At 37.9% G+C, this 13,802-nt stretch overlaps 1 protein-coding gene across 2 annotated transcripts in view; it reads right to left on the reverse strand.

The window, feature by feature from the left end:
- PEPD (peptidase D) overlaps window positions 1-13,802 on the reverse strand; it is a 249,686-nt gene that overhangs the window by 189,672 nt on the left and 46,212 nt on the right. For both annotated transcript variants that reach the window (XM_074211491.1, XM_074211492.1), the window contains 3 exons: window positions 9,674-9,737; window positions 2,578-2,625; window positions 638-699 (listed from right to left, as the gene is read on the reverse strand). In XM_074211491.1, the coding sequence (XP_074067592.1) occupies window positions 638-699; window positions 2,578-2,625; window positions 9,674-9,737 (174 nt within the window). The remainder of the gene's footprint in view (window positions 1-637; window positions 700-2,577; window positions 2,626-9,673; window positions 9,738-13,802) is intronic.

Raw genomic sequence — 13,802 nt, forward strand, 5'->3', positions numbered from 1 at the left:
TGAGACTGAAGGCAAAAAGACCAATTAAGTGCTTCTTTCAAGAGTGAGAGAGAGAGAGAGAGAGAGAGAGAGAGAGAGAGAGAGAGAGAGAGAGAGAAACAGATGGGAAGATAAATGGAAAACAAAGAATAATAATAAAAATTTATTTTTTAAAAACATAATCTAGGCAAGAAGAAAAAGTGACCTAGGCTTTGGATTGTGGCAGAGGGATAAAAATGGGGTTCAAAGTACATAAAAGTTTCAACTACCCAAAGTAGAGAATCAAGTATTTCAAGAAAAAATGAACCTTTTCTGCCAGTGTTCATTAAGTACTGAGTGTCACGTACTTGCTTAGGTTAGAACAAAGCAGAAGCATAGTGTTTTTTCTTTAAACCAAAACTTGAAAGGCTTTCTGGCAGCCAATTTTTCTGAACATTTTCTAAACATACTAAAAGCAAGCTTGTTCTAAAAAAAAAAAAATTCTTTGTGGCTTTAACAGCTATTTGTAGTTAAGGAAACACTTGTAAGAAAACTTAATTGGACAGAGCATAACAATTCATTAAGATGTGCAACCCCCCCCCCCCATCAGCGCTCACCATCCTATACTACTCCCTGCCTGCCCCCCCCAACCATCAACCCAGCCCAGGTATTAACTTACTGACTGATGCCTTCAAAGGAAGCCTCCCGGCAGACACTGCCACTGTCCGTATTAACACCACGCTGAGAGGGAAGAAAAGACAAAGAGAATCATCTTTGTCAGTACAAGTCCAACATCATTTTAACTTCTGGATTTCCAAAAATGTGATTAATCAGATAGCCCACACAAACACCACAAAGAAAGAGCAAGGTGATACACTAACAAAGTCAACTCCCATTCTTCTTGTTCCCCAAAAGATGAAACTGTTCAACTTTAAATTCTGCTTTTCTGTTTTCTTTCTCCTCACACCTCACATAAGTAAGGCAACAATGCAAAACTACAAGTTGCCTACAAAACTTTGGGGAAGTGAAAAGAACACAATGATATCCCAGGATCCTTCATAAAAGCCTCCGTTGTAAGATGATAAGGGCAATTGTAAGTTAATGACCAGGAGGCTTACTGACTAAATAAAGGAAAGAAGAATGGTCCAAGGATGCTAAATCTCTAGCCACAGATGATAAATCTGGTTTCTCTTTTATTCTGCACACACAAATCCCATTAACATTAATAGATCCCAGAGAGTATTGTCAAAGTGAACCTATCTATAAGAGGTAGATAGTAATCTTATACAGGACAAGCATTTATTATTATAAATCCATTGAGATGTACTATGTTCTTTTCCCTCTCCAGAGGTAGAAAAACTCTGGAAGGAACAACTGAAGAAAATAAGAGAAAAAAATAAGTAGTGATTCAAAGGCAAAAATGAGTCACTGTTAGATTAGCAAGAGATTTTAAAATAATGTCTATTCCCAAGAAACAGTCTAATTTTATTCCACAAATAGAACACATTAAAACAATTCTTTGCCCCATAATCATCCAATATAACTACTCTGCTGAGCAGTCAAAACAACAGTTCAACAGAGATACCTTGGTAGAAGTGTTAGAAAAATAATGAAGAGAAAATGTTTCTGTAAAGATCAACCAAACCAATGAAGGAGAAAAAAAAATCACCTGAGCAAGTAAGGAGAGTTGCATTTTCCTAGTTTAAAAACTAGGACTTCAAGAAAATGGAAGAAATTTCACTGGTATACAATGGTAGATTACTTCAAGTGGAAATTCAAATTAAGGTTTTCCCACATCACAGTCCTAAGATAATCACCACCACCACCAATTTAACTTTATTAAATACCTTCTGGTCATATGATAATGCTGATGTTAAAGGAATAAGCTGAGGTCACTGACCTTCAAAGCCTTATTCTGCTAAAATGCTCAGTTCAAAATATGTCATCATTGGCAAAAGTAATTCAAAGATGGACAAAGTGTGAAGGGTTTATACTGGTGTTTCTTTTAAATTCCTCTAAAAATTGCATGGGAGAAGCACAATAAAAAATGACTGAAACTCCATATTTGATTCTAGAATTAGGTCTAGAGGGGATTTTATCTAATTCAAGCCCATTTTTTTACAAATGGGGAAATTAGACAAGATATGATACCTGGTCACACCATGGGTTAGCATCAGAGCAAGGACTAACCCTTACACCTCCTGACCCTCAATCCCATCATGCTCTTGCCATGAAATTTAGTATAATGTCTCTGCTGATGCTATAGGTGTTGTATTTGTCAGAACTTTCTCTTTGCTCTGGTTTTACTCTTTTAATAAGGTGACATCTCAATTGGAAGCTACCAAATGGCATATTGAAGAGGTAGCCAACAGGGTGTCTTCACCACAAGATTCCTAGACAGTTACACAAGTTATTGATGAGATTTAATCAAATGGTATAGAAACTCATTAAATATTCGTCCTTTTGTTATTTTATTGCACCTTACTTCTATATGTACTTTCCTATTATATTCATTATTTATTATATTACTTGCACACTGGGAGAGGTTTTCAGTTCACTAACCTCTGGCAAACTAATACAAGCCACCAAAAAGTCTCTGAAAAAACAAATATCACTTACCAGAGTAAGAAGAACCGATGGAGTCAATGAAGCCAACACCTTGGCTATCTAAAATTTAGAATGGAAAATTGCATTTGGTTATTAGAATCCATTAAAGAGACATGATGCAAGCACCCTAGAAGCAAACACTTAACAAGGCCATAGAAGTCACAGATTCCCTGTTAGACAATTAAAAGCAAATTGGTTTGAAAGAGATTCATTCTCTTCTGTCTCACCATCCTTTTCTTTCCTAGAAACTGGGAACCAGGATTGTTTAAAAAGAAAAAAAAAGCAGAACCACCCCAGGGACATGTGTTAACAGCAGTGTGTCTTGTAGACTTGTCACGATCTGTCTCCATTTACCATCACGTAACAATTACAGTAGTTGAAACAAAGGGAGGTAATAGCATTTGGGGATTACATCTGCTATTGTCCTTGGGAAAAAGAGCAGGGACAGGAGATAACAAATGTGTAGGCTAATGGTTTTTTCCCTCCAAGATGACTATCAGGACACAAGAGTCAAGAATAATGGAAGAGAAATGTGGCCATTACCGCGCTGTCCAATAAAGTCAGTGCAGGCCAGTGCTCCTTTCTGACATTGTTGTAAGCTGTATGTTTGTTGTTCAGTGCAGTGGATCATCTTTTATTGATTACAACTGCTTGAGTGGACCCCAGTTACCTCTGGGGGCAATGAAGCATTTCCAAGCCTACGCTGACTCCAGTCCTCTATCATTTCCATCGAGACCCATTAGCAGCTCACAATCATCAGCATATTCTGTTCTCATGCCACAAAAAAATTAAAGGAACACAGAAAGCTGTATCGCATCCACTAAACACTGAGGCCCTTCACTGAAAGTCCATCAATGTCAACCTGGGTCCCTCATTTCCATAGGCGAGTGGTCTCTTGGGACCTCTTAGCTTTTAGAAAACCTTCCCCATTAAATGTCCTTGTTTTCCTTCAAAATGGTAGCCAGTATTTTCAGGTCTACTAGCTTCTGCGATGATTTAAGGGGAAAAGAGACAAACACAGCACGGGTAAGATATCTCATGGATTTCCTTCTCCATTCCGAGATGTATAACCACTTCCTAATAGCACCAGATCAAATTTCTGATCCAAGCCCTGTTTGCCAATCCAATGGTACTCATTCTGAAAAAATGGTAGTTGAATACTAATTTTGCATTAATGACAGACCCAGGGTAGGTGACTTTGAATTGATCAGACACACCTGAAGGATGATATCTCTGAATGAGTGATTGTTTTTTCCCAAAGAACTAAAGTTTAAGTATTCCCTTTAAAAAAACAATTTTTGGGGGAGGCTATGTGGTGCAGTGGATAGAGCACCGGCCCTGGAGTCAGGAGTACCTGAGTTCAAATCCAGCCCAGACACTTAATAATTACCTAGCCATGTAGCCTTGGGCAAGCCACTTAACCCCATTGCCTTGCAAAAACTAAAAAAAAAAAAAAAAAACCCACCAATTTTTTAAAAAATAATGACCATTTTAAGGTAAATGATTCTTTTTATAACCTAGTCTTTGCCTTATTAGCTGAACATAATTTAATCTTTTCTTGATGACTCAGAGTCATTATGAGCATAAATTATTGTCCTGAGCTGTGATCCAGCAATATTCTTAGTGCCTATTGAGGACAGGGCAGTTTGCCCCATCTAAAATGATACATGTGGCAAGTTCTTTTGGTCTGCTAGATTTTTCTATTATTTCCCTCGATGTCAGCTATGACACTCTACTTAAGCTCTACATCCACTATAACTTGAGAACAATCAAAGGGTACCAGAGGAAAGCAGGTAACTATACAAACTGAAAGAACTCTGGGTTTGGAGTCAGATGATTTGGATTCTAATCCAGGCTCTGCCACTTTCTCCTCATGTTACCTTGGACAAACCCCTGGGTTTCAATTTTTTTATCTTTCCTTTCTAAGTGCTAATTAAGGATATTAAAATGACAGGTCATATCCATATTAATACAATCCCCTAGCCATTATTAGATACTGCAAACAGCATGAAGCCCAAAGATATAGGAAAATCAGAATTTTTCCAGGGCTGGACACTGAGGGAGATCTAGGAAAGAAGATAAAAAGTAGATTGAAGGAATTGGATTAGATGGGCTCTAAGTTTCCTTCAAGTTTTAAAGTCTATGATATTAAAATTATTAAGCTAATAACCTAAATTTCATAATACCAGGTTAATAAGTTCTAATGAGGCATTCAAATAATCAAAATATGTTTATTAAGCATTTACATTCTTTCACACTGGAAATACAAATACAAAAGAGAGATAGTTCCTGCTCTCAATAAGCTTAAATTCGACAATGAGTTAAGTAAAGATATGAGTGAGGGTGGGGGGAAATATAACATATTCACAGGTAGTTATAAAATATATACAAAGCAACTAAGAGGAAAAGGTACTAACACTCTTCTATAAATTAAAGAGCAGGAGCTTTGAGATGGCTATTTTTCCTCCCCTTTCGGGGACCTTTTCACTTTTTCCCACATCTGTGGCTATCTTACACCTAATTGAGAATGCTCAGAAGTTGAGCACTGGATACAATTTTACTAGAAAGTTCTTCCTTACAAACCAAAAGAGGAAAGTCATATAAGTTTTCTGTCATTCTTGGGGCATATCCCAACAGTTGGGGGGCATACAAAGTCCAGCTGAGTTTCCTGAAAGGTGAGATTCCTGCCACTCTCCGTCATTCCATTCTCCTTTTGGTCATCATTATCTATTCATTCTAGGGATAAATGAAGGTATTTACTACCAGTTCCCTCAGGTTAGGAATTTGCTTTCCTGTCCTGTCTCTCAAGAGAGTTAAAAGGCTAAAGGGTAAGAGATTCTATAGACTCCCATATCATTTCATGAGATATTGGTTTTTTTTTTGTCCCCTGTATACCCTCAGAGAGAGTTGGATAGGTGGACTAGACAGGTTAAAGTAGGGTTCCTTTCTGCTTTCTGTTGACAATAATCTTCTTAACAAATTCCTCTTGGGAGGTAAGACACAAAGGATGCTGTTAAAAAATGAAAACTGGCCCTTAACATTAAGCCTCTTAAATTTGAATTTAGGAGCCCTCCATTCTTATGGCAAAGAATGCCTCTATTTTTACTGAAAGACACGGAATTGGAAACCAATTTATGTTAGGACCTTGTACCTGTTTCCCATCCCCCCCAAAAAAAGTCATGGTACCTTTTTAATAGAATTTTTTTCATCTTGAAATAAAAATGCCGCTCAGAGGCTGGGTAGTTCTTGCACAGCAATGGACTCAACAGAGATCACAGAAATGAATCACTGGCAGCATCAGGTATAAACTCCAGGATTCCAGTTCCTAAGGCACCTAGTATTAAGCAACAGACCACGTATCCTTCAAGATTTAAGAGAGAGGAAGTACTAATATCTGGGGCTTCAAAGGACACTGACGTTAAGATGTTTCTTATCAGAACAGAAACAAAATGTGAAGAATTCCCATGTGGCTAGGGGTGGAGCAGCAACAAGTCAGAATTCAAACTCAGCAGGTTTCTCATTGCCTCTGATGCTTAAACAGACTTTAGATGACTGACAAGGCACCTTGTTTCATGCATGCAAATAACTTTTGGAACTATTTTAGATGTTCCAATCAAGGATATTAAAATGACAGGTCATATCCCTATTAATACAATCCCTTAGCCATTATTAGATACTGCAAACAGCATGATACCTGTGAATACAGGAAAATCAGAATTTAACCAGGGCTGGGCACTGTGGGAGACCTGGGAAAGAAAGCACAATTGTTTGGGAGAACAAAAAGATAAAAATAGCCAGAGAATACTACAAGGCAAGGTACACCATGTCTAAACTAAATGAGACTATATTGCAAATGATGGGTAGAGACATACTTTAATGATAATAATCATAATAGCCAACATATATATAGCACACTTCAATGTTTCTAACACACTTTACATATATTATCTCATCTGATCTTCACAGTTACTTATCAAGGGGCGGCTAGGTGGCACAGTGGATAGAGCACTGGCCCTGGAGTCAGGAGTACCTGAGTTCAAATCCGCCCTCAGACACTTAATAATTACCTAGTTGTGTGGCCTTAGGCAAGCCACTTAACCCCATTGCCTAGCGGAAAAAAAAGGCTTTGGACAGTTACTTATCAAACAGATGCTATTATTGTTCTCATTTTCCAATGGGGAAAATGAGGCAGAGAGGTCAAGTGGCTTGTCCAAGTTCATACAGCTAGTAATTCTCTGAGACAAGATTCAAACCCAGGTGTTTCTGATTCCAAAAGAGTATTCTGGGCTGTGTCAGTGAGAGAAGGCTTCAGGGAAGAGAGATATTCAGACTGAGTCTTTTGAAGAGACAGCAAAAAGGAAGGAGGTCCTTCAATGTAAGAAGAAGTAAACAAAGATGCAGGGGAAGTAATGAGCCTGGGCTATATGTAGGGGGCACTATATGTAGTAGTCAGTCACTGAACATAGGTAGAGTGGAAGAAATCTCCTGCACTTAGAGAGATGGGAAAGCTATTCCCACCCTGTCTGCTTTCCAGAGTTAGCCAGAGACATACCCCAGATGCCAAACCCAAATGAGTGTTTCATTCCTCACAATGTACATCCATAAATCATATCCAAAAAGCATAGAAAAGCTATCCTTACCCATAGCTTCCTCACCCTGCACCAGGGAAGCCTCAAAACTCTGGTTTGGAGGGAAAATGTTCCCCAAGCTAAGAAAAGGGAGACCTGGACTCTGGTAAAGGAGGATTTGTTCTACAGGGAGACTGGACCTGGAGAAAATCTGACTCTGGTTGCCCAAGCAATTTCACATAGAAATCACCCCCAGCTTTTGGCAGAGATACTGTTGAGTTTCCTAATTTTCTAAAGATGGACAGGTGCACAAACCCACATAGAACATCTGCTCATGGGAGAGCTTGGAAGGGAAAACGTGGCTGTGCAATTGCAGTTGTTGGGCTATTTTTGTAAGTGTTCTTATTTGGGCTTAAGTTAGGAAAAGGAAGCTGAAGCTTTATTTATGAGGAATCAGTCAACTCAGAGAAATGAGGACAGTGGCATTCATGACTGTCCAGGAGTAGGTATGGTGAGAGGTCTGAGGTTCCTGAGGAACTAAGTAAGGTTCTCTCTGATCAGTAGCAGAAAACCAAATAAGGTCAGAATGTATGCACGCCTTGAACAGAAGCTCCTTCAGGCTCTTCAGATATAGAAGGGATCAGACCTATTCAGGACTGCAGATATACAATTCTAATAGGCTACATTCCGCTAGCTGAATCAGCTGCTCTCTGCTTGTGAAGTATTCTGGGAAGTGTATTAACTCTAAATTACTTCCTACTGTTCACTAAATGGTGCCCTTAGGGCCTGAAAGACTTGGACACATTTAAAGCTTCATTTACCTACATCTAAGGATGTACCTGATAGAATCAGGTCTATAAGTCGAAAGTCATCTATTTTATGCCTTATATCTATGTCACTGGTTAATGACCACAAAACAGAAGAACAATTAGCATATTCATTAATTAGGGTCTTATTTACAGCCTTGGGTCAAAAACTTTCTTTTTTCTTTTTTTTAAAGGATAAGTCTTCTTATTTCACCCAGACTAGAAATGGAAAGTCCTACTCATGGGCTAGATGCCAAAGCATGGGAGCTTTGACTTTTCCAATTTGGATTAGTTGCCCTTTCTAAAGCAACCTGTTGCACCCATTCACATATACACCCCACATTCAGAGGCTGACCATATTAATGATAAACCCAGTGTGGACACCTGACTGGCATAGCCTATTACAGCCCAGAACTCCAGAACAAGAGATTCACCAGTCTCATCCTTGCCAAGAGGTAGAATTAAAAGCACATGCCACCATGCCTAAAGGGCCTTTAGGGCATTAAATAGAACTGTGCTGTAAGATCAGACTTTAATCCAGATCTTCACCACTCCTACAACAATAACCAATTCAATGAACCATGGCACCCCAGGCAAATATAAAAATTTATTTATTTTAACTCAAGATCCTCTGACTCTGCTGAAGTCATTAATGTCTTTTATGAAATGAAAATGCACTTGAATTTCTTCCATATCATGAGCAGAGATATAGATTCAGGAGATCCTAAAAATTCAGGTGTATGAAGAAGATAAGGAGAAAGAGGAGGGCTTCTCTTAAAAAATAAAGATCTTTCCAAAAGCACTGATTCAAAAATTTCTATCTACAATTCACTACAGTAGAAACTGATTGTTGTCTGAATTGTAAATTGTAAAATACTCATAAGAAATTCCCAGGGAGAATTGGAAAGAGTAGGTATTTGAGGAGGCATACAGAGAATAATGGGACAAGTAAAGGGAAATATTTATAGTATGGAACAAAGTCCAAAAAGTTAAACCAAGTGAAACTATTAAAAGCTAGTAACTGAGTTTGTGTGTTATCTGAGAGGGAATAACAGGGAGCCAATAAAATTTTCTTGGTAGGGGATGTGACAGGGTCAGACCTGAGTTTCAGAAATATAAATTTGTCAGCTATGTGGAGGGAACAGATCACAGGCAGAGATCTCAATTAAGATCCAGGTGACCCAGAATGAAGGTCTAAATTGGGGTAGTAATTGCATGAGTAGAGAGAAAGAGATGCATGCAAGATACTCTGGGGATACAATTACAATCAATAAGACTTGGTAACAGACTGGATACAGGGACTGAGAGTGTAAGGAAGAGCAAAGAGCAGAGGATAACTCTAGGATATGGACTAGGTGACTGGAAGAATAGTGATGCTGTATACAGAAGTGAAGAAGTTAAGGGAATGTAGATGGGGGAGAAAAATAAGTTCCAATTATGGACATGTTGAGTTAAAGGTACCTGTTCAAGGTTGATTTAACCAGCAGAGAGGTAGCAATGTAGGAATGGAACCCAACAGAAAATGGAAGGTGAGAGGTCTGCAGAGAGATGATAGCTGACAAGATCACCTAGAGAGTGTCTGGAGAGAAAAGAAGAGCAACCAAAACCAAAAGCCCAGTTCCTGATGTACAGGAGAGTGTGATAAATTAGGAAATTAGACTAAATTATGTAGAATTACTGTTTGGATAAATTACAATCAACAACTATTGGTTAAAACAACAAAAAGACACTCACGTCATCTGAATACTGCACATCATCCACAGCGTACTTCTCCTTGAAGTACTCACGGGAGTGAATCCTTGAAAAAAGATACAATGAAAGAGACTAGTTAGTGTCACAGCATAGGTCATATATAATTAATACCAATAAAAACACAAACAGTACACAGGGAAGTATGCATGCCCAGAATACTACTTAATTAATCAAAAAGCATTTATTAAATGCCATCTATATGCCAGACACTGTAGTGGATGGATGCTGGGATTACCAAGACAAAAGTGAAAGAATATATTCCCCACAGAGTTTACATTCTATCTGTGGAGACAATGGGTACATGAACAGGATCACAGATCCAGAGTATAAAGGATCTCAAACAAGTGCACACAAAATACTCATGAAGCAATTTTTGGGAGGGGCTGCTAGCCATTGTAATGGAGTTGACATCAGGAAAATTCACATGGAGAAATTGTCACAAGCTGAAAGCCAAAGGAAAATAAGGATTATAAAAGTAAAGTTAAAGATGGAATATGAATCAGCTACCGAGAAAATCAGTCTGTATCAGGGCATGAAGAGATATATTGTCTATGGGGAAGAACAGTAGTATTATTAAAATGTAGGGTACAAGAAGGAGAGTCTAGAAAAGTAGATTGGAAGCAGGTTATAAAGGGATTTAAATGCCAAGGAGGAAAAGTTTGGATTTTGATCCTAGGGATAATAGGGAGCCATGGAAGTTTCTTGCTCAGGGGAGTGACATGGACCTGTGTCTTAGGGTACATCAATTTTGGCAACTACAAGGAAGATAGATATGAAAAGGAAGAAACTTGAGACAAGGAGACTACTTCAACAGTGTAGGCAGGAGGTGAGAAAGGCCTAGGTTAAGGTCCTGTTTTTTTTGAGTAAAAAATAAAAATGATAATAGCTAACATTTCTATAGTGCTTACAATGTACCAAGCATTATGCTAACTGATTGACATATATGATCTCGTCTGATCCTCCCAACAACCCTGGGAGATAGGGGCTATTTATTAATATAATAAGATTGTATATTATGTGTATATATATACATATAAATAATGTTAATATAATAAGGAAATTGAAACATAGAGGCTAAGTTATTGGCTGAATCTGGCTTAAGATACAAGCTGGAGAAGTAAATGGCAAATCATTCCAATATCTTTACCAAGATGGGGTCACAAAGAGTCAGCAGACACACCTGAAAAAACGAACAACAAAAGTTGCCAGATCTCGTCATCATCATTATCATCATCATCATCATCATATGTTGAATGAAAAGAGGTCAAGAAGGGAAAAACACTGATGAAAGACATTTGGCTTTGGTAATTAAGCAAAAACTTGCAATGTGAGAGAGTAGGTTCAACTAAGAAATGAAAATAGTCTACAAAGTGTTGAGAAGTAAAAGGGGAAAAAGTCAAAGCAATGATAGCAAGCAGCTTTTTCTAGAAATTTGGCTGTAAAAGGAAAGAGAGAAAAAGGATGATAACTTTGAGGGAATGGTAAAATTAAGTGAGAATTTAAGCACAGGGGATACCTGGACATATTTGTAGGCAGAAGGGAATGAGCTACTAGATAGAAAATGATTTAAAATTAGAGGGGGAATGACTATTACCATTCTACTGGTAGAAATGGAAAGGGATGGGAGCAAAAGTATGTTTAAGGGGTTGGCCTTGACCAAGAGAAGAACTACCTCTTCTTCAGAAGAACTGAGTCAAAGAGAGATGAAAAGGGGTTTTGAGATATAGAAAAAAACAAGAGAGAGGTTCTAGTGAAAGGCTTATATTTTCTCAATAAAGGATAATAGAAGTTCCTTTGCTGTGAGGATGAGAGGAAGAAGAGTATAAATATGATGAGAAAGCAGAATGTTTAGAGCAATCTTTATACATTCAATCAAAAATACATTTGGAAGAAGTAAAAGGATGGTCTTGCTGCTAGTTGAGACTACTAGATAGCAGATGTGTGGTGGGATAGTCAGCTGGATCTTACCATCACTGTCTGGAGTAGGAAAAGAGGATGTGGATAATAGAAGTAATCCAGAGTTGAGGGTTAGCAAGATAAAACTGACAACAGAACAGAGTGCAAGGGATTTACCAACTCAACATTCAAATGATTACAGCTAACAATTGTCTGAGGTCACATTTGAACTAAGATTTCCCTTACTTCAGGGCCCAGTGTTCTAGTCACTGAACCACTTGGGATTTCTGAGGTCATGAAACTATGCTACTGGAATGTTGGTGCTATTCTGGCCAGAAAGAGAGAAATTCAGACAAGGGTGGAGAGATAGAAGGGGAAAAAGATAACAATTTCAGCTTTAGATAAGCTGAGTTTGAGATGCCTAAGGGATACACTCAATGTGAAATATCCAATAAGCAACAAAGTTGAATGAGTAGAGCTTAGGTGCGAAAAGGGGGTAAATTATAAGCCAAAAATTTTGAAGAGACAATATGGTGTTTATGGTTTCTCACATTAGGCCATTCAAATTTTATTGACTTTCTCCATGTCTGGCATGCTCTCCCTTTACTGCCCCCCACCTCCAAGTACTTAGCACAATGTAAAAATTCATTTAGATCTGGGCCAGCTAGGTGGTGCAGTGGATAGAGCCCTGTCCCTGGAGTCAGGAGGACCTGAGTTCAAATACAACCTCAGACACATAATAATTACTAGCTGTGTGGCCTTGGACAAGTCACTTAACCCCACTGCCTTGCAAAAAACAAAAACAGCAACAAAAAAAAAAAGAATTCATTAAGATCTAGAAAAATTGGGGGCAGCTAGGTGGTGCAGTGGATAGACACCAGCCCTGGAGTGAGGAGGACCTGAGTTCAAATCCTGCCTCAGACACTTAATAATTACCTAGCTGTGTGGCCTTGGGCAAGCCACTTAACCCCATTGCCTTGCAAAAAAGTAAAAAAATAAAAAATAAAAATCTAGAAAAATTCCCTATGCAGGAATACATTCTTCTTCAGATGAGTATATCAGTGTTAATGTGAGACCAAGCTCAGGCCAAGATACTAGCTAAGGAACCCACAAAGAAATAAAGAATAAGTCTTGCAATTAAAGCTTGAGTATAGAACAAAGAAGTTCTATACTTATTTTCAAGAAGTATTTATTTTAATGAACAGTGCAAATTGAAGGATAATTTTCTACCTTTCTTTTTCTTGCCTTTTTAAAAAATATGGCTAATGTGGAAATATCTTCTGCATGGTTTTACATATATAATTGATATCTTATTGCTTACACTCTCTGGGTGGAGAAGAGAGTGGGAGAAAGGAAGAAAACTTGAAACTCAAAATTTAAAATGAGAGTGTTAAAAATAAATATAATAAATTTTAAAACTTTAAAAAAAAAAAGGTTTCTAAGCCTGCCATGATCTGAACCTTGTAGGGAACCAAATTGACTCCTGCTCTTCCTCCTGTGATTTGAGTTGTTTCTCGGGGTTTTCTGGGAAATAGAATCTACTTGGCTATATAGAGAATCCCTCAGTTATTTGTATATGTTATTCAACCTCCTCTGAGCCATTTTTGTTCCAGTCATCGTGTCAAAACAGCATGATGGAGTTAAAACAATTGGAGCTAATGGAGTGGGGTTCAAATCTGAACTTAATTTTCTCATCAGTTAAAATTAGGGTGGTGGACTAGATAGTAAGCTCTCTTATAGTTTTAAATCTATGATTCTATGCCATAATACATATTTCTATCTGCTGTAGGTTGTAAAATGACATAATAGAGCAGTCTTTCCAGTAAAGAAAAAAAAAAGAAAAACTATTGTAGGCAATCTCAGGATCAAATCTATTTACATTTTATTTCCAGTGGCTGAAGTACTAATTGGTAATGAAAGTTCATCATCAGTCTATCTTCAGCTATATCCAAAAAACAAAATTGGGGAGAAGCTGAAATACTAGAGAAGGGATCCATAAATATAGAAAGATCATATGATCACAGGATCAAGGGAGCTTAAAGTGAGTCTAGCTTCCTTATTTTTTTTCCTATTAAAGATTTTATTTTGAGTTTTACAATTTTTCCCCTAATCTTACTTCCCTCCCCCACCCCCCAGAAGGCAATTTGTCAGTCTTTACATTGTTTCCATGTTATACACTGATCCAAATTGGGTGTGATGAGAGAGAAATCATATC

The sequence above is a fragment of the Macrotis lagotis genome, chromosome 1 (genome assembly GCF_037893015.1).
Source record: "Macrotis lagotis isolate mMagLag1 chromosome 1, bilby.v1.9.chrom.fasta, whole genome shotgun sequence".
Classification (NCBI taxonomy): domain Eukaryota; kingdom Metazoa; phylum Chordata; class Mammalia; order Peramelemorphia; family Peramelidae; genus Macrotis; species Macrotis lagotis.